At 37.8% G+C, this 24,278-nt stretch overlaps 1 protein-coding gene across 2 annotated transcripts in view; it reads left to right on the plus strand.

Moving 5' to 3' along the window:
* Slc7a2 (solute carrier family 7 member 2) overlaps positions 1-23,912 on the plus strand; it is a 67,871-nt gene extending 43,959 nt beyond the window's left edge. The window contains exons 4-13 of one of the 2 annotated variants that reach the window (XM_070016320.1): positions 359-514; positions 3,721-3,886; positions 5,590-5,723; positions 6,625-6,847; positions 9,256-9,392; positions 12,689-12,791; positions 14,560-14,765; positions 15,832-15,998; positions 17,114-17,222; positions 18,036-23,912. In XM_070016320.1, the coding sequence (XP_069872421.1) occupies positions 359-514; positions 3,721-3,886; positions 5,590-5,723; positions 6,625-6,847; positions 9,256-9,392; positions 12,689-12,791; positions 14,560-14,765; positions 15,832-15,998; positions 17,114-17,222; positions 18,036-18,232 (1,598 nt within the window). In that variant the 3' untranslated portion in view covers positions 18,233-23,912. Of the gene's footprint in view, positions 1-358; positions 515-3,720; positions 3,887-5,589; positions 5,724-6,624; positions 6,848-8,869; positions 9,010-9,255; positions 9,393-12,688; positions 12,792-14,559; positions 14,766-15,831; positions 15,999-17,113; positions 17,223-18,035 lie in introns of both variants that reach the window. The other variant, XM_070016319.1, reaches the window with a different exon arrangement.
* Positions 23,913-24,278: the final 366 nt, after the last annotated feature.

Below are 24,278 nucleotides of genomic sequence, written 5' to 3' on the forward strand. Positions count from 1 at the left end.
GTTATAAACTTGACATTTAATTGCTATTGTAGGCCTGACATGATGGTGCATGCTTGTAATCCCCATATATAGGAAGATTGTGAGTTCAAGTCCAACCTGGGGTACATAGCAAGACACCCCTACTCAATAAAAATACTAGTTATAATATTTAATTATTAACTATTGTAACAAATTACTGTTGTAACTAGATAAAATTACAAAATGTAATTTATCTTATGTTTATAATTTGAGTTATATGTGATTAAAATTTTCAATCTATGTAAACAAACCCATGTTTATCCTAGATAGGGTAGCAAATGATAGTATATTCATTTTATGCCAGTGACCTTATATTCTCTGAACATTCTGTTTTGGAAAGGTACATCAAGTGTTGCAAGAGCATGGAGTGGCACTTTTGATGAGCTTCTTAACAAACAGATTGGTCAGTTTTTCAGGACATACTTCAAAATGAATTATACTGGCCTTGCAGAGTATCCAGACTTTTTTGCTGTGTGCCTTATATTACTTTTAGCAGGTAAGAAAACCACTTAAGTGGGATTCTCTATAAGGAGGCCAACTAACAATCTCCCAAAAATAGGTTACTACTGAGTCCTCATTTTCTAATTTAGACATATTGTAGACAACTATATTTGGTGTAGTAATTTCTCATTTTTCCTCAGTGTAGTAGCATAGTAGTTTAGAAAGACACAAGAATTAGAGTAGGGGCAACCAGGTTTGCAATCATGTCTTTGCAGCACTCTCTAGTTTTATAATTTGATTTACTTAATCTTTTCATCACTCAGTTTGCTTAGTCATATAATAAGCCTCCAAGCTTCTCACTTGGTACATAGTAAGCACTCAGACGATAGTTTTATTTTATAAGCATAGTTGATCTAGTTTTATTTTATAAGCATAGCTGATCCTTGTTTTAGTTGAACATTTTCCATTCTGATTGTCATCTGCAGTCACCCTTAAGTACTAAACTAAGAATAAAATCTGCACTAAGAATAAAATGTGTTCCTACTTTCTACTTGATTTTATTTATTTTTATTCATTTATTTATTTTGTGTACCAGGGCTTGAACTCAGAGCCTGGAGCTCTTTTCAGATTTTTCACTCAGATAGTGCTATATGTGAGCCACACTGCCATTTCTGGCATTCTGCGGATTAGAGATAGGGTCATGAGGATTTGTAGGCCCAGGTTGTCTTCAATCCTCACATCTCACCTCCTGAGTAGCTAGGATTATAAGTATGAGCCACTGGTGCCCAGGCATCCTTGCTTTGCTATATACAGCCTTGTCTTTAATATTTTTCTCTTTTGATTAAAAGGATGTGAAGGAAGTCTTTAGCTGAAAAAATAATATAGTTTTTTAAATAGCCTTACTTTTTAAAAAATTGACTAAAATACAGGGATAGGGACAGGAATATGAACAAACTTGGTCCAAATGTTTTCCTTTTAATATCAAGAAAAAAATTGCATCCACTGTTTTTCATTAAATGATACATTTTGATTTGGTTGATTTCTAAAGAACATAGCTGTTTCTATATATCATGTTATATTTTATTTAGAGTGTCTTCAACAAACTTAAAATATTAAGCTGTAAGTTCTCAATGGTGAAAAGTAGGTAGCTATGACACATGTTTAGAACTGTTTTTGGTTTAGTTTGTTTGTTTGTTTGTTTGTTTTGGTCAGTCATGGGGCTTGAACTCTGGGCCTGGGCGCTGTCCTTCAGCTCTTCAGCTCAAGGTGAGCACTCTATGACTTGAGCCACAGTGCTACTTCTGTTTCTCTGGTGGTTAATTAGCGTATAAGAGTCTCACAAACTTTCCTGCTTGGGCTGGCTTTGAACCACAATCCTCAGATCTTAGCCTCCTGAGTAGTTAGGATTACAGGAGTAAGCCACTAGTGCCTGGTTTAGAACTCTTATATTCCATGGCATACCTAAGTCTCAGGCCATAACCTGTATCATTTGACCTCTTGTTCACCTTCATACCTTTCCTTTAAATAGAGTGTAAGTTTATAACTTTGTTTTTAGATTCTTTGAAAACAAAATCTTCTATTATATTCATATTGTAGCACTGTCAACTGAAACTATTGTTTTATTAAAGGAAAAGAGAAGCATATATAGTCTTCAGATTAGATACTTAATTAAGAAAGAACCAAGAGAATAAAGAAAAAAATGTCAATAGTTGTATTATGCTCCCAAGGATGTAAGTAGCAGAGGCCTTTAACCAACAATTGCAGAGTCAGTAATTGTGCTGATCCTATAGCTTTGCTTTGTGTCACTAATATAGTTACCAACTTATAACTAGACCAGAACTCTTGCCACATTGATATATAAATAAATCACTATGAACACGAACATCCTAGAAGAAAAAACTAACTCAAGTTTAAATTTAATAAAATGTTAATTAGATCAAACTACTTGTAGACTATATTGACAAGGTGAACCAGAGCCCTGCATATTAACTTGGAGAAAATTATGGTAAAGAAACAATTAGAGCCAGGCGCTCTTGGTTAACACCTGTAATCCTAGCTACTCAGGAGGCTGAGATCTGAGGATCATGGTTCAAAGCCAGCCCCAGCAGGAAAGTTCGGGAGACTCTTTATCTCCAACTAACCACCAGAAAAACCAGAAGTGGTGCAGAGAAAGAGAGGGAGAGAGGGAGGGAGGGAGCCAGAGAGGAAGGAAGGAGGGAGAGAGGGAGGGAGGAAGGATTAGAAAGTTGTTTATAAAAGGATGATGATGTTTCTGTACTTGTTACCCTGGACAACTAGTTTAAAAAGTCCTATCATGTCTTCATAAGTTTTTAAAAAAGGATGATGTCATGCTATTTATAAAAACCAACAGTGGCCTATTTTAAATAAGGGATTAAAGTATCTCCTATATATAGTAATTATTTATTCAGTTGTTCAGAAATGAAGTTATGTATTTTATATTTGTCAACATGGAAATATGTGCATGTGTTTGCACATGCAGGTTGACCTTGACTCTTCATACTGTTTTGGTGTCTTCAGATTACTTGAATAGGAGATTTTTATAATTGGAACATTAAAAAAAGCTATTGAAATGATTCTATATTTAACAAAGAACTGTTTTTATATGACCTTCAAGAATTATATTATTTTCTCTTATATGTTCAGTAGACACACAGGATACACATGATTGAACTTCGTATTAGCTGTGAGCTAACTTTTTAAAACAATATTTTTTTTTTTTTGGTCTGGTTGTGGGTCCTGAACTCTGGGCCTGGGTGTTGTCCCTCAGCTCTTCAGCTCAAGGCTAGTGCTCTACCACTTGAGCCACAGCGCCACTTCTGGTTTTTTTCTTTTTTGCTTATGTGGTGCTGAGGAATCGAACCCAGGGCCTCATGCATGCAAGGCAAGCGCTCTACCACTGAGCCACCTTCCCAGCCCTAGAACAATATTTGATTGAAATTAAACATTGCTTTATATCTAACTGTAACGGTAATAGTAGCCATTTACTAGATTTAATATACTTCTTATGAATGGTAGAATCTCCTGACCAAGTATAATCTGCCTCTAGAAATCAAGTTGGTGTCTTTACAAGACATTATTTTACAATTAGATAACTAATAACTATAATAACTAATAATAATGATAGTAATAATCAGCAATATAAATAGATATGTGGAAGTTAAGTACAAGAAGTCTAATTTTTCTCTGTATACATTTGCCTTCTCTATAGATGAAATTTTTAAATACCTTGTTTTGCTATAGGCCTTTTATCTTTTGGAGTAAAAGAGTCTGCTTGGGTGAACAAATTCTTCACAGCTATTAATATCCTGGTCCTTCTCTTTGTAATGATTGCTGGGTTTGTGAAGGGAAATGTGGCTAACTGGAAGATTAGTGAAGAGTTCCTCAAAAATCTATCTGCCAGTGCCAGGTAAAATATTTGGGCTTTTTTTTTCATCCTCTCTTTTTAAAAAATGTTTTAAGAGTATACTTTATACTTGAAAGTTTTCTCTAGAGCAATGGTTCTCAACCTAAGACCTTTTTGAAGGGCTTTCTATGCTAAGCCTCCTCTGAAGGTGTGCTCCCTGTTGAGCCTCTGTGAGAAGCTGTGCGGCTGTTGGCTCCCAAACTCAACCTCTGCTCTAGGTTTGGGGAAGGCAGGGGCAAGCTTAACCACTGCGGGAGCATTATCTTTTCTCCCTAATAGTTGGCCACGTCTAATTAACAAGGACTGGCACTGAATTGTGCATCCTTTATCACTTTTAGTATCACTATCTAGTTGTATTGCGTGCTTTCAGTCTTTTAGTCATCTTTCAGGCCTTATGCTTTGAAGAATGCTATTATTTACAAAAACAGAGAGAATACAAAAATAGCTGTTGCACAGAATATGGCACATGTTTTCTTTTACTTGTGTTGTTTATAATCATTCTAATGAAGAAAAATGGTGTTCTGATTATATTTTTTGGTTTGGTTTGGTTTTAAGGGTTTTTTTTGGGGGGGGGAGGCTTTTTCACCCAGGATGTACTTTTCTGGCCTTTCTCAAGACTCTCTCATTCTTTTTTTTGCTAATTTTCTAGTTTTTATACATGAAATAAAATATTCAACTTTACCAATATTAATCAAGTATAGAAATTTTTGTTTTTCTTTTTAGCTGTGTTCATAGTGAACTTTAAAGATGTGCACTCTGTCTGCCTTATTTTCTAGTTTATAGGTTGAAAACTGGATTTGTGTATGTGTGTATGCCAACCTTGGGGCTTGAACTCAGTGCCTGGGCACTATCCCTGAGCTTTTTTTGCTCAAGGGTAGCATTCTACCATTTGAGCCACAGTTCTGCTTCCAGCATTTTTGGGATAGTTAATTGGTGATAAGAGTTTCATGGACTTTCCTGCCCGGGCTGGCTCAGCCTCCTGAGTAGCTAGTATTACAGGCATGAGCCACTGGTGCCCAGAAGACTTTTTTTGATAGGTCTGAGGGTTGAACTCAGTGCCTTATACTTGTTAAGCCAACACTCTACCACTTGAGCTACAAAAATGAATTCTTATAGGAATTCTTACCTTATCACAGAGCATGGTCTACATGTGGGAACTGTATTCTTTTTCTTTTTTTTTTTTTTTGGGGGGGGGTCCAGTCGTAGGGCCTGAACTCTGGGCCTGGGCGCTGCCCCTCAGCTCTTCAGCTCAAGGTTAGCGCTCTATCACTTGAGCCACGGCGCCACTTCCAGCTTTTTTCTTTTTGCTTATGTGGTACTGAGGAATCGAACCCAGGGCCTCAGGCATGCAAGGCAAGCGCTCTACCACTGAGCCACCTTCCCAGCCCCCGGGAACTGTATTCTTAAAACCCTGCCTGCATGTGAATTCCATACAAAGTGGTTCTGGGTCTTCTGTATTTGCTATTGGTCAACTTCTATGTAGATGTTGGTAACACAGAGGGACATTTGAAGGACTCTACCTAGCACATTCTCTAAGAGTGAGAGAATAGTTTCAGTTATATAGACATAGATATATAGATATAGATATAGATCATCCTGTAAAAGCTGATGAACACCATAGTCTTGCAAGGATGTACAGAGACAAATCTCTAAAAGGAGTAGGTTTCTAAGAAAATGTCTTTCAGTGTGTTCCCTTTCTTCCTCAGGGAGCCACCTTCTGAAAACGGGACAAGTATCTATGGAGCTGGTGGCTTTATGCCTTATGGCTTTGCAGGAACATTGGCTGGTGCTGCAACGTGCTTTTATGCCTTTGTGGGGTTTGACTGCATTGCAACAACCGGTAAGAGCAGTACCTCAGCAATAAGTACAAGAAAGGAGTATTCCTTTTTATCACAGGAACACAGAATTGACAGACAGCAAAGGGTCAAGGACACAGGGCAGAAACTGGAATAAAAAAGATGGCAGTTCCAGATCCTCTTGTTATACCAGCTATATTGATTTAAAAAAATATGTTGGCTATCTGAGCCTTCGTTTCCATATTGGCAAAACCAGGAGAGCAGTACCTACTGCTCAGGGATTACCAAGATCCCCTATGATAACAAACATACATGATATATATTTTGATTGAGGTCATAATTGCTGTCCTAAGCTGTCTGGAAGGGCTGTCACTTCCAGATGCTTTTCTTTTTAGAATATCTTTATTCAGACAGTGTCTTGTTCTTTTCTGTTTATCTAGAACAACAAAGAACTATTGCCTGTCTCACTGAGTTCTTATCATTGTATAGCCTTACTATTGACCATGTTTGGAGTTCTTTAAACATCAATCTTATTAGGAGACAAAGAATTCTGTTTCTTCCCAAATCTAGAGTTTCACATAAATAGACAAAATAAGTTGCTCTGAAGCTTGGGTGTCTGAGGGCCTACAGAGTGCCTCAGCAGTCACTGACTCTGCTGTCCTCTCTCCAAACACTTGAGTGTTGATGGTTTTTTTCCCTCTGGAAATGGGAAACTGACTTACTGGAATACTTCCCACTGGGAATTGGATACATATGTTAATGGAAAAGTAACTTCAAAGAGAGAAGAGAAATTTCATGTAAAATAAATAGATCAAGCTAAGGAAACAGAAGGGACCAAAGCCAAGTAGAATGACCTTGGAGGAGAGGAAGATTGTGATTCACATTAAATTCTTTAGCTAGTAACGATTTATTAAACACGCAAATCTTTTGTTTATGTTTCTTCAGGTGAAGAAGTTCGGAATCCCCAGAAGGCTATTCCTATTGGAATAGTGACTTCTTTACTTGTTTGCTTTATGGCCTATTTTGGGGTCTCTGCAGCTTTGACACTTATGATGCCATACTACCTCCTCAATGAGAAAAGTCCCCTTCCTGTGGCATTTGAGTACGTTGGATGGGGTCCTGCCAAGTATGTGGTTGCTGCAGGCTCCCTGTGTGCATTGTCAACAAGGTACATCACATTGTCTTTGAGCAGGAGCTGTTTGGGTTTCTCCAAAGTGTATCAATGTCTGAAAAAAAATTGCTTTTGTGGGCTGTGGGTGTAGCTCAGTGGTAGACTGCTTGTCTAGCATGTGCAAGGTTTGATCTCCAACATCTTCCACAATATTACTTGTATTCTAAAAATATCTTAACATGAGGAACATATTACGCAGCTGTGTTCTCACTGAATTGTTTGCCCAGAATTGCTGTAAAAATCTGAAGTGATAAAAAAATTTCCCCCATCAGTTAAGCCTCAGATTTTTCAAGATAATGATGGTCCGAGCTTTAGTGGAAATATGTGTAACAATGATGCACAAACATCTATACCACATTTATTCAATCATGTATGCATTATAACACTTTGGGATCTTGTGCTAGTATGATTCTCAGATGGTTTGGGGTTACTTAAATTGCTTCAGACAGTCTGAGACATGCTTTCCATATTGTGTACATTTTCTGTTCTTTAATACTGATTCTGTACAGATGACAGCTGCATGCTGTGCCATTTTTTAAATATAAAGCTTCTCTTTATTGTGAACCATTGAGACTTTGTTCTCAGCACCAATGAGAATGAACATTGTAGAACAGAAAGTATTATTTTCACCTTAGAAGTAGAAATTCATATCATGTTGATAGGAAAAGTGTTCAGATCTCCAGTAGCTGTTTGTTTTATTTTTTATTTTATTTTATTTTATTTTATTTTTTTGGTCCAGTCGTGGGGCCTGAACTCTGGGCCTGGGCGCTGTCCCTCAGCTCTTCAGCTCAAGGCTAGCGCTCTACCACTTGAGCCACAGCACCACTTCCGGCTTTTTTTCTTTTTGCTTATGTGGTGCTGGGGAATCGAACCCAGGGCCTCATGCATGCAAGGCAAGCGCTCTACCACTGAGCCACCTTCCCAGCCCTAGCTGTTTGTTTTAATACATTGAGACTATAGCTCAGAAATGTGTACTACTCATATTTCCAATTAATGCATAATTATAAGTAAGACATTTTATTCTAGTTTTAAACCCTACTACATGGTAGAATAGTCTCATAAAGAGACTATCCCTGATCACTAATTTTTTTACTTGAACTTTTTGTCTGAAATCTTTTTTAACATAATTCATCCACCTAGATTTATTTTCTAGTCAAAATATTATTAAGTGGCTGTTAGCAGTCACCCATGTATGTTTCTTAAGCATCTACTGGTCATTGGGATTATTTTAAAGAACTATGCATAGTTTGAAAAGTTTCAACTGTAAGGACACTGCCACCTTGGTTTAAGAAGGGGTGGGTAAAAATTTGCTTTTGGCCAACTTCAGTTCAGCTTTTTTAGCTAAAGAAACTGGACCTTAAAATATGTCATTTATTTTAGTTATTTCTCACAACATAGTCATATATGAAATGAGAGTTAGTGAACACAGTAATTAAAAACATTTCAAGCAAAAATCATTTAGTTAAACATTACTATTACTAATTTTCATTGTGGCTACTTCCCCATTCTAAATTTACAGTAACTTCATTTTTTTTAACCTCTTACTACATCTTATGATGCTGGGAATTAATAATTTAATCATTCTATGTAACAAGATAATGGCAATCTAAAAATACATTATTATTAAAAAAAGAAATGACTGATAAAATTGCTTCCTTTCTTTGCTAATTACATATTAATTTAAGAACTTAATCTATTGAATTATTGCCACTAAAATATCTTAATGATATTGGTTTGTCTTTTTACAAAATTTAATTACTGTGTTTTAATTCAGTGATAATCATAGGTACATACAAATGGTGTGCAGTATTGATAATTTAGCTGGGCAAATACCTGCAACAGAATGAGTAATCGTATTAGCAGGCATTTTTAAATGTCCATTGATAGTGCATTTTTTAAATGATGTGACTTCACAATCACAGCTACTGTGTTGAGTTTTACATAATTACTTATTTTGATTCTGGGTGTAATCTTGCATGAATGTGTTTGCCATACTGCATGTCTTTGCTTTTTATTCAGTCTTCTTGGATCCATTTTCCCAATGCCTCGGGTAATCTATGCTATGGCGGAGGATGGGTTGCTTTTCAAATGTCTAGCTCAAATCAATTCCAAAACGAAGACACCAATAATTGCTACTTTATCATCCGGTGCAGTGGCAGGTGAGAGAGAGTTGACTTTTATTAAGAAAAGGGGGATTTTTTTTCCAAAAAGGTCTCTGGAAAAAAAAAAATAACAAGTTAGGGTGTCTATTGTGTGATGTACATTAAGTGTGATAACTTCTTTGTGACTGTATCCTGTTGTGAACATTTTGGTTCTGCATGTGTTCAGTCTTTACCTATATATATAGCTTTCTAGGGTACTATTTAAAATAACTCACATGTGGATTATGAATTTTTCTGTTCTAGTCTTCTGGGCTCTATGTTTCCTTTACCCCGAATTCTGTTTGCCATGGCTCGGGATGGCTTACTGTTTAGATTTCTTGCCAGAGTGAGTAAGAGGCAGTCACCTGTTGCTGCCACGCTGACTGCTGGGGTCATTTCTGGTAAGCTTTATACACATAGGCTTCGACATTGGACTGGAACGTTTGGTGTGCATGCATGGACTCACACAAAGGGCCTGCATGCTCTGCATGTAAGTTAAGAACACAATCATGGAACAATTACAACTATTGGCATTAACATCTGACAATTGTGGTGAAGGTGATATACTGAAATTCATTCTTAACCAATCCTATGGAATTTTCTACTGTTTCATTATTTTAATTATTTGGGCTTCTAACAAATACATGTAGGGTTGTAACTCAGGAAATTTTACTTGAATAATTATACTTAACTTTGGAAATACTAATTTAGAACCAATGACTAGAGTTTTTGAATAGCTAAACTTGACCCATTCTTATCCAATATGAGAATTGTCATAGAGAGATAACTTACAGTTGACCATGATGCCCAGTGTGGTGGTAATCTTTCTTTTTTGGACATTGCAGGTAGCTTAGATATAGACTTAGGTCCTCTCCAGCCCTTAGGAACCTAGTCATCCTTTCAGCAAATGGGATGTGTAAATTAGTTATCCAATCCAGACTGATTGCATTCTGGCATACCTTAACATCTCAGTGAAGTGTTTTTGATCAGAAAATTTCTGACTTGTAGAAACTTTCAGGGATGCTATCCATTTTTAAGAATGGTCTTAAAAGGTACTGCTATAGGAAACAAATGAAAGACCTTGACAGATTTTGTCCATATACAAAAAAATTACCCAGTCTTCACATAGAAATTCAAATCAAAATGCTAATTTTGTTGAGGCTCTAAGATGTTGGGAAATTAGTGTAGTTTAAGTAAATTAGTTTAAATAAGAAGTTAGTTTAAATAAGAAGTGGGATTTTTTTCAGGACCAGAAAATATTTGCCTAAACAACTTCACTTTGCAAATATTTTCTAGTAAGTCTAACACTCAATGAGATGAGTCTTAGAGGATTAAATCACTTGTTTTCTCTTGCTTATATTTTTGTCTCCATAAGATGAAGATTGTGTCAGATGACCTAAGCTCATATTATTATTTAACACTGTATTATGATATCAAAAATAGCTCATAATATAAATGTTTCTTGGCAAAGAATCATATATTTTATTTAGTCCCTAAAAACTTTTCCTTTCTCCAATTAAAAGTTCCCAATCATTTTACTTTGCATTCAGAATTTTAGAAAGTTACAAGTAATTTAACCTTCTCCTTCATTAAAAAAGGGTGTCATTTCACAGAATAATAAGATTGAAATTTTTAAAGATAATTAAATGGAATGCTTTTTAATCCTCCTTTTTTTTCCTCTTTTTTGTCAGTCATGGGGCTTGAATGCTGGGCCTGAGTCCTGTCCCTGAGCTCTTCAGCTCAAGGGGAGCTCTCTAGCACTTAAGCCACAGCATGACTTCTGGTTTTGAAGATGAGAGTCTCGTGGACTTTCCTGCCTGGGCTGACTTTGAACCATGATCCTCAAATCTCAGACTCCAGAGTAGCTAGGATTACAGGCGTGAGCCACCAGTGCCAGCTTTAATGTTCCTTTCATGTTTATTTTTACTCTCACACTTTTTTTAAACTTAGGTCAGATAGCTTATATGAATAATTGATCCTTTTTCTTTTCCTGGATACCTTTTTATACTGTCCATAATGCTTACAAAGCATCTAAAGTTTCAATAATTTAATATATTAAAGGGTTTTCTTTTGGTCAGTCATGGGGCCTGAACTCTGGGTCTGGGCACTGTCCCTCAGCTCTTCAGCTCAAGACTAGTGTTCTACCACTTGAGCCACAGCACCACTTCTGACTTTTTTTCTGCTTATGTGGAGCTGAGGAATTGAACCCAGGGCCTCGTGCATACTAGTCAAGCACTCTACCACTGAGCCACCTTCCCAGCCCTATACTGAAGGGTTTTCAAAGTGAGATGTATAGTGTATAAGGAAAAGGTGTGTTATTGTAACAGGATTGGGAGATGTTGGTTTAGATGCCCTGTAATGTGATTATAATCCTGAAAAGTTAACCTGTCTATAAATCTAGATGGCCAGAATATGAATTTTGGGTCACAGATAGTCAAATTGTTTATTTATTTAGGCCACTTTACATTGATAAAGCAAAACAATTTCTCTTGTCTTTTGGAGTCGTTGCCTTGGTGATAAAGTAAAACCATAGGTAAATAAAACTTGCCAAGGAGATAAGAACATCATGTAAATAGAATATAGTATGATCTACTTAACATTAAAGTATATTTTTTTATTTTAATAGTAAAATGTATTTTACCTCCTGCTGAGGGTTTGGTGTTCAGGACCAAAAACTGATTGTTCACATCTCACTAGACTATCTGGAATATGTAGCTTTCACCACAGTAGAATCTAGTCTAGTCTCTATGTAAAACATAACATTGTCAAAGTTACTCTAAAATTTTTGAGTTGTAGCTAGGCACTAGTGGCTTACATCTGTAATCCTAGCTACTTAGAAGGCTGAGATTTGAGGATCTCAGTTTGAAGCTAGCCTTGGCAGGAAAGTCCATGAGACTCTTTATCTCCAAACGACCACCAAAAAGCTGGAAGTGGACCTTTGGCTCAAATAGTTGAAGACTAGCCTTGAGCACAAAAGCTTAGGGACAGCACCTAGGCCCTGAGCTCAAGCCCCAAGACAGGCATGAAAAAAAGATTTGAATGGTATATGATATAATAATGTAGATGGAAATTAAAATGATTGCATGCCTTCTGTAATAAAAACTGAAACTTTTTATGATTTCAAAAAATGAACAGCTGGGGCTGGGAAGGTGGCTCAGTGGTAGAGCACTTGCCTTGCATGCCTGAGGCCCTGGGTTCGATTCCTCAGCACCACATAAGCAAAAAGAAAAAAGTCATAAGTGGAGCTGTGGCTCAAGTGGTAGAGCACTAGCCTTGAGCTGAAGAGCTGAGGGACAGCACCCAGGCCCAGAGTTCAGGCCCCACGACCAGACCCAAAAAAAAAAAAAAACTGAACAGCCACTGTTTTTAACATTTTCTTCTGAAAATGTCAGAGAATAGTATTCTGTCGAATCACATTTTTACTCTTTGGCCAAATATGTTTTAAGCAATAAAAATAGATATATTTTGTGCTTGCTAGAAAGCTAAAGGTTTTTGAAGTCATGCTGGCAGTTGGTATCACTTAAAGAATAGCTTAAAAACTTATGAGAGGTATTCTTTGTAGATTTTAATTTGCCATTGTACCACAAGAGAAAATGTGAGTCAGCTGTCTCTGACTTTAAAGGGATTAATTCTATTCTATAAGATGTTATCAGAGGTCCTTGGCTTCACATTTCCTTTCATCTTTCCCCCTCAATAGCTGTGATGGCATTTCTTTTCGACCTGAAGGCCCTTGTGGACATGATGTCCATTGGCACCCTCATGGCCTATTCTCTGGTTGCAGCCTGTGTCCTCATTCTTAGGTGAGTTGCCAATGGTGGGTCAGGTGCGGCACAGGAAATAAAGACAATGAGGGCTCACCATCTTCCTGGCAGGGAGCTAGCAGTATTACCAAGGTGAATGGCCCTGTGTATTCAAAACACCCATAGAAAGTGTAAGAAGATAGGGCCTTTAGCAAAATAATTAAGTATAATTATTTTTATAATACATAGAGAATTAAAATTTTTATAATGCATAGAGAATTAAAATACTATATATCTCAATATTTTAGTACTAAGACTTTACCCTGAAGATGAAATGATAGAGGCAAACATAAATATAAAAATCTTTGTGGAGGGGTGGGAAGGTGGCTCAGTGGTAGAGTGCTTGCCTTGCATGCATGAGGCCCTGGGTTCGATTCCCCAACACCACATAAGTAAAAAGAAAAAAAAAAGCCGGAAGTGGCGCTGTGGCTCAAGTGGTAAAGCGCTAGCCTTGAGCTGAAGAGCTGAGGGACAGCACCCAGGCCCAGAGTTCAGGCCCAACAACCGGACCAAAAAAAAAAAAAATCTTTGTGGAATTAGTTAAAGAAATAATTGTCTGGGGCAGGGAAGGTGGCTTAGTGGTAGAGCGCTTGCCTTGCATGCATGAGGCCCTCGGTTCCATTCCTCAGCACCACATAAGCAGAAAAAGCCAGAAGTGGCACTGTGGCTCAAGTAGTAGAGTGCTAGCCTTGAGCTGAAGAGCCCAGGCCCAGAGTTCAGGCCCCAAAACAGACCAAAAAAAAAAAAAAAAAGTTGTCTATTTAGGAGAATAGTTTATGTAGGAGACTGCTTAGAGAAGATTCTTCTACAACAAACAAAATGATATTCATAGAGATAAATATGTCCTTTTCAGGATATAAAGCTATATGTAGCATTTTGAATTTATTTAAATGCCACAAACTCTTATAAATAACAAACTTTTATAAAGAAATAATACACATACACAATGTTAATAGTGCTGCATGCTGAGTAGTGGGTGATTTTAATTTCCTTCTTTGCTCTTTTGTGAATTTATTCTGAGTGAACATATTTCTTTATATGGAAGGAAAATGAAAATATTACTTTGTAAAATAAATGATAGCTACTCAGTAGAAGCAGCTGCATTGGGGAGACTGGGACAGAGTAGGAGATAAGCAGGCTAATGTATTATTACACAAGCTATAAGAGTTACTGTAAGCTAAAGAAGAGAAGTGATGTGTATGTCGTCGGGAGGTAGCAGAGTGACTTGATGATCTTGTCTGCATTAACTGGAGGAGTCCAGTTGGAATGCTGAGGGAAAGGAGGCATTAGAGACAGGCTGTGGTGAAGCTATTGGATCCCAAACCAGAGAGAGATGATGTTACACTGTAGCTGATGGTTAACCAGTGTTACTGTACCACCTTCAGGATCTTCATTTTCTTTTGGGGCATAATCATCCTATTTCGCAGTTGCCTCACCTTAAAGTGTAATAGGTGTAGTTTTTACTTTTGATTTTTGCATCTATTGTGTAACTTTATAATTAAGTGGCTGTCTGTGGCGATTTAGAGAAGCTGCAGATAGTTTATTGAAAGGGATTTGTGTAACTTTCTAATTAAGTGGCTATCTGTGGAGATTCTGAACAGCTGCAGATAGTTTATTGAAAGGGGTTGTGGCCTGGCTCGGCATACTGTGGGATTAGAATTATGAGAATTGACACTTGATTATTCATAATGTGACTTTGTAGCATGTCTGTTTCATTTGGGCCAAGTGCCTATTTGGGAATAAAGACACAAACTTTTATTTGTCCTAGGTACCAGCCTGGTTTATGTTATGAGCAACCTAAATACTCCCCTGAAAAGGAAGGCCTGGGATCATGTGACAGTGCAGGTTCAAAAAGTGACTCCCAGGTCACCATGCTGCAAGAACAGGGCTTCAGCCTAAGAACCCTCCTCAGCCCCTCGGCTCTGCCTACGCGGCAGTCAGCTTCTCTCGTGAGCTTTCTGGTGGGATTTCTGGGTACGTCTTCATCACTACAGATATTGCAAAGACCCAACAGATGTGTGTAGGTGGAGCCAGTATAATACGTACAAAAGAAGACAAAAAAGGCTTTAAAATATGCTAGCAGGAAACCTGAGTCCTAGCCAGAGTTATACCTACAGACTCAGTAGTAGTTCAGATCATGTTTATACTACTGAGACATTTATCATATCTTGGTCATTGAAGAAGAAAGGAAGAAATTCTCAACAGTAAGAGTAGCAGAAGTACAAACTGGCATGCTTTGTTAGTTGTTAAGATGCTCTCTTTGTGAAAGGATTTAGTTGAGTGCACCTGCTGGTATTGGAATTAGAACCTGATGGGGTTTGGAGGTACATAGGAAATCCATCTTTGCTCACCAAAGAGCATAGATCCAAGACCATAGATTTATGGAGCACAATCTGTGTACTAGCCATTCTGCTGGAACATGGGATATCAAGACAGTTGTCCTTTGCTCTCAAGGAGCTTTATGGTATAATATTATCGGGAAGCTGGGGAAGGGCAGGTTTCTGAGACCAAAAAGAAGGGACCTCTAATAGAAGGGACCTCAAAATATTACATATATGTGTATATGTATAAATACTTCCTCTGTGTGTTAGTTTTCTGAATTGTTTCTTTAAGAGAGACAGAGACAGAGAGCCTAGCAAAGTGTGATATCATTGCCTAAGATACAGACGCAAGGTGAAGGTCACATATTTGTCCTCATTAGGAATTTATGTTTTAATAATCAGACTTGCCATTTCTCATTTGAAAAGCAGCAAAAGGGCAGAACAATGTCTGTCAACCTATTTGATAGTCTGTGGATGGCAAATGAGAACCCAGACACAAGGCAGTTGAGAGTAGGTATGTAGTGGTTGACATCTCTAAGAACACAAGCAGTGTTTCTTAAGTCAGTGGAAAAGACCATCTCTTCACAATTAAAATGAAGAATCCAGTTTTAGCAAAGTAGATATGAATTAGAACTTGTTTCATTCTAGACCATTAGAACTGAGGAGGCTGAGGGAAGTGTGTTTGCTGACTCTGACTTCTATACCTCCTACTTTCGCAGCATTTCTCGTGTTGGGCCTGAGTATTCTGACCACTTACGGAGTCCAGGCAATTGCCAGGCTAGAGGCCTGGAGCCTTGTTCTTCTCACACTGCTGCTTATTCTCTGCATCACCATCATCCTCATCATTTGGAGGCAGCCACAGAATCAGCAAAAAGTAGCCTTTATGGTAAATGGAATAAGAATTAGAGATCTAAATATTATATATATATATATATATGTATATATGTATAAATACTTCCTCTGTGTGTTAGTTTTCTGATTTGTTTCTTTAAGAGAGACAGAGAGACAGAGACAGAGAGCCTAGCAAAGTTAACCAATGAATAAGACTATCAAAACTTGGACAGGTTCCTTTTGATCACCATATTCTCTCTCCACATTGGATGTCTTACTCACCTTCTCAAATACTGGAGTGTGCTCCTAGCACAGTATTTATATATGTCATAGGTAGAAAGTAATTAAGTAATTTCTAAAATTAAAATCTAATGTCAGGCCAGGCATAGTGACTTACACCTGTAATCCCAACTATTTTAGAGGCAGAGATTAGGACATCTCATGATTCTAGGCCAGTCCAGACAAGAAATTAGTGAAATCCTTGTCTCAACAAATAATCCAGGTGTGATGCTACACAGTCAGTATGGGTAGGAGGGTTGCAGTCTAAGGCTGGAGAATTGCAGTCTCAGGCTGGCTATAGGCAAAATGAGAGACCTTGCCTGAAAAATAAATAAAGGGAAAAAGGACTGAGGCTGTGGCTCAATCCTAGCAAGAGTACCTGTTGTGCCCTACATTCAAACCCCAATACCTCACAACAAGAAGAGAAAAGAAAGGAACAGGGGAAGGACGGAGCTTGGGAGAGAGAATGAATTTGAATATTTCTCTACCAATTCCCCGTCCACTAGCAGTGCCCCATTAGAACGAGCAACAGGCCAGTGCTTTGTGACAGTATCGCCTGGGATATATCTATATCTAGATTTCCAGAAGTATCTCATTATTGTCTGAACTAGACCAGCAAATGCCGGACTAAACTGATCCACAAGCCCAATTGTATCTTGGTATTAACAGGTTCAGTAAATCTGTTGGTTCAGGAGCATCAACAAATAATCTGAATTATATTCTTGTAGCAGTTTCTAGAAAAAGAATGGTCTGATTCAAGTTGTCCTTTTTGTGAGATACAAGATTATTGATGCAGTATAGTGTAGTATGTATGCGAAATTAATTGCTGCCATCTTGGGGAAATATGCACTCAAAGCATGAGTATGTTCAAAAGATGTTTTCCCTCCTTAGGTTCCATTTTTACCATTTTTGCCAGCATTGAGCATCCTGGTGAACATTTACCTGATGGTCCAGCTAAGTGCAGATACTTGGGTCAGGTTCAGCATTTGGATGGCACTTGGTAGGTCTTTTAATGCATTTAGCTTTCTCAACTCTAGTCCTCTCTTCCCTATTTCTGGAAATAAAGGCTTTTTTTCAGATTCTTTCTAACCCAGTTTGTGATATTTGTAACACTTTTCTAGATGTTTTTAGATACCATTTTTTTTTTCATTTTTGAACGTTAGGTATCCAACCCAGGGTCTTACACTTGCTAGGCACTAAGCTCCATCTCCCAGCCCTTAAAATACCATTTTAATTCAAATCTCCCATTAACCTTGGAGAATCACACAGGTTCTGTTTTCTCACTTGTGGGTGAGAGGAATGAATTCTCACCTAGTTCTACATGAACTAAAGCTAAGCTACCTTAACATGGCAAAATGACTATGACCAAGGAATTATCTTCTTTGTCTCCTGGCTCCCCAGTTAGCAGTTATTTTGCACCCAGCTTTTTGTCCTTTCCTAGTTAGAGTGACATGTGGAAGTCATGTCCCTGTTCCCTTCATTACCATAGAATATGCTTTTCAAAAACCTTACTATATACTCTGATAATGCACCACTTGTATAGGATATGCATATTACTTAGTTTGACTTCGGTAATGTATGATTTTTTTCATATTAATGTCTATATTAAGATTTATGGGCACTGGTGGCTCATGCCTATAATCCCAGGTACTCAAGAGACTTGAGATTTGAGGATCACAGTTCAAAGCCAGCCCAGGCAGGGAAGTATAATGAGATTCGTATCTCTAGCCACCAAAAGAAAACGAAAAATTTGTTTCAAATAGTTATGTTCTGACATGCCCAAAACATGAATTTTTTTTTCCTCCCTACAAAGGTTTCCTGATTTACTTTGCTTATGGCATTAGACACAGCCTGGAAGGTAACCCAAGGGATGAAGATGATGATGAAGATGCTTATTTAGACAACATTAATGCAGCAACAGAAGAAAAGTCTGCCATTCAAGCAAGTGACCACCACCAAAGAAATCTTAGTTTACCGTTCATATTCCATGAAAAGACAAGTGAATGCTAATGCTTGCAAGAACAGATCTGATCTAGTCTTACATTGCCTACCCTGAGTGAACGCTTGCAGAAGGTTGTCATCAGGTTGCATTGTCATGGGTTTGCTGCACACATAGTTCACCCTAATTTATACTTTCTTGTTTGGACTGCATCTCCTCAGATGGTGAATTATATGGCCAAGGGAGCCTCCTGATCTCCCTCAGTGATGAATACCCCCAAATTAGTATGAGTGTGCGTGTGTATGTATATGCTTGGGAACTTGAATGTTACAAAGTTAGTTGTTGTACTATTATTGTGTATCTTTATTCCAGTGTTGTCATAATGGGTGGCATGTGCTGCATATACTAAAATAGAGGGAAATCACTGAATGGGAAAGTGTTCTGCATATGTCCTGTGCAATTGGGCAGTGGTCGCTTTTCTCTAGTAGGCAAGCTTGAAATGCAGTTAGCCATTATGGCATCTGTTACTGGTCAGGAGGAAGAGGAAGGGAGAAGAAATGAGCCTTTTCTTTTTAAGTTATAGGTGCCAGCAGTGGCTTTAATATACATTTTCCCCTATTTGGCATGACCGTTTATGAAAACTTAGCCAGTAGAAGCATTTATTTCTCCTGTACTACACAGAGTAGAAAGCATCCTGTACTCTACCCTGTAGGATCCCTGGTAACTTGTCTATGGACTAACAGCCCTGCAATGTGACTCCTCTACCTGCTGTGAGTTCTACAGCTCCACCATCCAACCAGTAGCTCAAGGGGAGTACTAGGATTTCCTGATTTCCTGGGGTCCCTAAAGCTATCTGGAGCACGAAGGTGGTTCCTATGATCCAAAAGCAAGTGTAGATAGTCGCGACAAGGATGTGCTTGAAAATTTAGACATACGCTCAGACAAGTAGACACTAGATTTCATGTTTATTTTTTTAAAAAGAGTCAAGCCTGGTGCTGGTGGCTCATGCCTGTACTCCTAGCTACTCAGAAGGCTGGGAGCTGAAAATCATGGTTCAAAGCCAGTCTGGGCAGGAAAGTCCATGGGACTCTTTATCTCTACTAAATTACCAAAACAGCCAGAAGTGGAGCTTTGGCTCACATAGTAGAGCCCTAGCCTTGAGCAAAAAGAAACTCAGGGGTAGCACCCAGGCCCTGAGTTCAAGCATAGGACTGGCAAAAAAAAAAGTCAGTTATAATAGGCCAGTATAATCTCACAACTCGCACAACTGGTACAATGAATCATACTTTTTCCATTACTTAACATTAACCACAAGTTAGCTTTCTTAACCTCACCACACAGAATTCACTCCTTTGTTTCTGTATTTTGCCTTATTCTGGATGTGAAGGGATGAAATAGAAATTTCTACTTTTATAGCACACAAAAGAGGAAAAGAGCTGGGCGCCAGTGACTCACTCCTGTAATCCTAGCTACTCAGAAGGCTGAAATCTGAGGCTCACGGTTCAAAGCCAGCCCAGGCAGGAAAGTCTGTAAGACTCTTATCTCTGATTAACCACCAGAAAACTGGAAGTGGTGTGGTGGCTCAAGTGGTAGAGTGCTCAACTTGAGCTGAAGAGCTGAGGGACAGCACCCAGCACCCAGGCCCAGATTCCCCATGGCCAACCAAAAAAAAAAAAAAAAAAAAAGAGGAAAAGATGGAGGAATGTAAAATTCCTCATTCAAATATTAAAGTGCCAAATTAATATTAATTAATTAATAATAGCCCAATGTAGAAATGTTTAGGGTTACCCCACCCATGTGACATTTAGCACTTTTTATTTCATTTGCTTTTAAATGTCCACACTATCTATTAAAAATAAGCTCTGATACTCTACATTTGCATCAATAAGTAGAAAAATATTTTGCTAGGGGCTGGGAAGGTGGCTCAGTGGTAGAGCGCTTGCCTTGCATGCATGAGGCCCTGGGTTCGATTCCTCAGCACCACATAAGCAGGAAAAACCTGGAAGTTGGCGCTGTGATAGAGCGCTAGCCTTGAGCTGAAGAGCTGAGGGACAGCGCCCAGGCCCAGAGTTCAGGCCCCACAACCGACCAAAAAAAAAGAAAGAAAGAAAAATATTTTGCTTAAGAACATGATTACTGCAAGCTAATATAATTAAATTGAATTAAAGCTATAAACAGTAACATTTATATGTGACTAAATACATTTTTATGTGTAGGATTCTCTGCTGTGTTTTACTTTATAGCATTTTCTGATGGTGGATTATTTATGTGCAGTCTATTTTGCTCCTCATGAGTTAATTTTTATACAAATAACTAAATGATTTATTAGATGACACTGGAGGCATGTGGGTGACACTCCCAGAATTCCATGGTAAATGTCACCAAACATACTGGTTGACCTGTATGATTCTCTGGCAGTTCTTCTAAAAGGTCATTTATCTTCTTGGTGCCATTAAAAGCAAGTTTGCAATTGTTTTTTGTGACCATGTGTTTGTTGTGACTAAGTATGAAATGAATAGGTAGAAAGCCAGAGTCTCTGGCTGCTGGTGGAGTAGCATCCCTAACACAGAGCTCATTTCTGACATTCCATGATTTCTAGGGTGCACATGATAAAATCTGAAGCCCAGAATTCTCTAACTAACTGCTATTTTGTTGAGAAAGAGGTGTTGAATAAGCCAGGAGTAATATATTTGTATGAGGACTGTGAGCATGATCATAAATCCTTAGTTACAGCAGTACACTGAGAACTCCTTTTGTCTGTAATCAATCTAGAACAGACAGTTCACACAAGAAATGTGAACAATATTTAAACTTTTTACTGTAACAAAATCAAGAAATTTACTTAGAATGTGATAGGCAGCTAAAACTGTGTGCCTACTGTGTCCAATTAGGAGCAGAGTATAGTTAATTCTTTTTTTTTTTTTTTTACCAGCGCTTCACAAACACAAGTATCTGTGGAGAAAGGCTTTGTCAGGGATCATGCTGGCCTTTTGTTTTCTGTGTAGACTCAAACAGATATGTGTTTGTATGTATGTAAGTACATTTACGTATGTATAGGTGAGTGTGTATTTTTTGGGTGCCAAAGTGCATCCTTCAGATGTCAATGTATAAGTAAGTTGTGTTTATGATGGGCTTTGGTTGTGATATTGTTATGTGGATTAAAACCCACTGTTGTGGGAAAAAATAATATTTTATATGGGTAGATATTTTAGTTTTTAAGCTATTTTAAAATATACAACAATTTTATATGTTCTATAGAGTCTTTAAGTATTTATCATGTTTTAATATTAAATCACTGAACTCTAATGTATTGAAACAGGTGCTTCATAATCTGAGTAAGGGTGGGGACATTGGGATGTTTCTGTTGACTTGTTTCTGTTATACCTTTTCAGCACACCTGCCCTGAGGTGTGCTTATTAGCAGCAGCCAGTGCTATGTCCGCTCTTTCCCCCTTTTTGTTCCTATATTTGAATTTATAACTCTTTGAACAAAACATGGTTTTTACTTATTTTAGGTTCACCAAATGTTTGTAGAGATTTGATTAATAATCCATCAAACATAAATAAGGTCCTCTCCAAATAGATTAATGAAACCCCTTAAAATTATGGACAAAAATTCACAAGGAAACCCTTTTGTACAATTAATATATTCTGATTTTTAAAAAAGAAAGAAAAGCTAGTACCAGTAGCTCATGCCTGTAATTCTAGCTACTCAAAAGTCTGAGACCTGAGTACATGGTTCAAAGCTGGTCTAAGCAGAAAAGACTCTTGTCTCCCAACTAGTTAATCACCAAAAAGCTGAAAGTAGGACTGTGGTTCAAGTGGTCTTGCACCAAAGAGCTAGGAGAAAAGACTAAAGGACAGCACCCAGGGCCTGTGTCTAAGCCCCGGTACAGGCAGTACCAACCTTACATTTACGGAGATGGCTTTGCAAACTCAAGCTAAAAACTCTTCTAAAAACTTTAGAAAAATATAGTAGAACCTTTAATATTTACTAAACCATGGATTATTACTTTTCCCTAGAGATAAAATTGTCAGCAAAACTAAGATTAAAATGTAATTTTTATATGTGTATCAGTTGATATATAAAACTAATATTGAAACTAACACTGGTAACTAAACTTCACTATTACCACCCCCAGTTGATAGAAGATGCCTGTTACCAAATTACCTTGCTTTTAAGGGGTAAGAATTTATCTTCTTTCAATTTTAATAAGAGATGTTTTTAACTTCTTGAAAAAGTATTAGTGAAACTATTTTTCAAGTCCTGCTTGTTTTCAGGAATTAATTTAAAAGAAATTTTCAATAAAAACTGTGAACTGGAGCCCATTTTCACCAAACTGTTTTCTAAAATGATTTGAATACTTAGCTGGAAAAGAAAGAGAAATAATTAATGATGACAGAAAAAGGGTGAACCTCGTCTTCTCTGCTTTTTTTTTTGTTTTTTGTTTTTTGCCAACTCAGGGCCTGGGCACTGTCACTGAGCTTCTTTTGCTCAAGGCTAGCACTCTACCACTTGAGCCATAGCACCACTTCTGGCTTTTTCTTTTAGGTAGTACTGAGGAATTGAACCCCGGACCTCATGCATGCTAGGCAAGCACTCTACCACTAAGCCACATTCCCATCCCTCTTCTCTCCTCTTAAAGCTGTTTATAAATAAATGATTTGTTGTCATTTTTTTAAATCAGGGCATGTTCCAAGATTACAAAATACATGATGAGTAGCACCAAGATTCCAGCTCTCCATCACTTTCAAAGTTGCTCATTGATGACTCCTGATATGATTCAAATAACAGCCTTAAAAACTTCCACAGGACAATAGTGGCTCATACCTATAATCCGAACTACTCAGGAAGCTGATATCTGAAGATCGTGGTTCAAAGCCAGCATAGCTTGGGCAGGAAAGTCTGTGAGACCCTTTAATCTCCAGTAAACTACTAAAAAGCCAGAAGTTGAGCTGTGGCTCAAGTGGTAGAGCACTAGCCTTGATCAAAAGAAGCTCAGGTCCTGAATTAAATAAAGACCCAGAACCAGCATATGTAAATAAATAAATAAATCCCTTAGGACTTTAAAAGACAAAGTTAAGAGTATTCATCATTTACTATTAAAATGTACATAATTAGTGTGGGGATTTGGGAGGGGATGAGGGAAATGGGCTATCCTTTTTGCTAATGCCAAACAGTGCCTTTTTCTGTATATTGCCTACATTATGAAATTCTCTTACATTTTCTTATGTATCAAGGGGAAAATAGTGAAGTTTATATAGTAAATAGTGCCAGCAAGGGTAATATTTTTGTCATATAGATGTGAAAATATGATTGTTTGACTTTGTATTTAGACTAGTTTTTTTCTTATTATATTTAAACACTTAAAAATAGCTTCCTGATTTCTGGATTTTATGAGACTTCATCTGTTATTGTTGTATTGTTGGTTTGGACATTGGTTTTTCTAGTATTTGTCATTGTTTGTATTTACACATTTTAATCTTATTGGTTTCAAATGAATTTTATTATGGCTAAGTCTACTTCGAATGCCTATAATCCAGCTACTCCAGAAGCTGATGTGAGAATCATAGTTCAAAGCAAGCCTGGGCAGAGATTCTTGTCACCAGTTAGCCAGCAGAAAGTCAGAAGTGGAGCTGTGGCATAAGTGGTAGAGTACCAGCCTTGAGCAAAACAGCTAAATGAGAGTATAAGACCCTGAATTCAAACCCCAATACTAGCACATTAAAAAGAAAAGAAAAAAAAAGACAATACTACTTACAGGGGGCACTCTACCTGGCTATTATTCATCATGGCTGAGCCACTGCCACAATCTCTGGGCTATAAAGAACTGCTGTGACCTCTGACAGTGGATATCATGACCATCACCCCAATCTGATTCCAGAGTCGAGCAGCTTGTAATATTGAGCACCCATACTGACCCATTGGTGTATCATTAGAATGCTAGGAAAGGGTTTGAAGTAAAATCTTCAAATGAAAGTAAGGTCATCTGGACTAACTTAATCTCTATTCCAAATATCCCTTGAGTGTGTCAAGTTGAGGAAGGCCCAGGGAACATCAGCTATGGAAAGGTGGCTGCTTCTTGGAAGTGGCGCAGGAGGGCCTGCTTGCTGCTTC

Source organism: Dipodomys merriami, unplaced genomic scaffold (genome assembly GCF_024711535.1).
Source record: "Dipodomys merriami isolate MVZ:Mamm:240054 unplaced genomic scaffold, mDipMer1.0.p SCAF_12, whole genome shotgun sequence".
In the NCBI taxonomy this organism is placed as follows: domain Eukaryota; kingdom Metazoa; phylum Chordata; class Mammalia; order Rodentia; family Heteromyidae; genus Dipodomys; species Dipodomys merriami.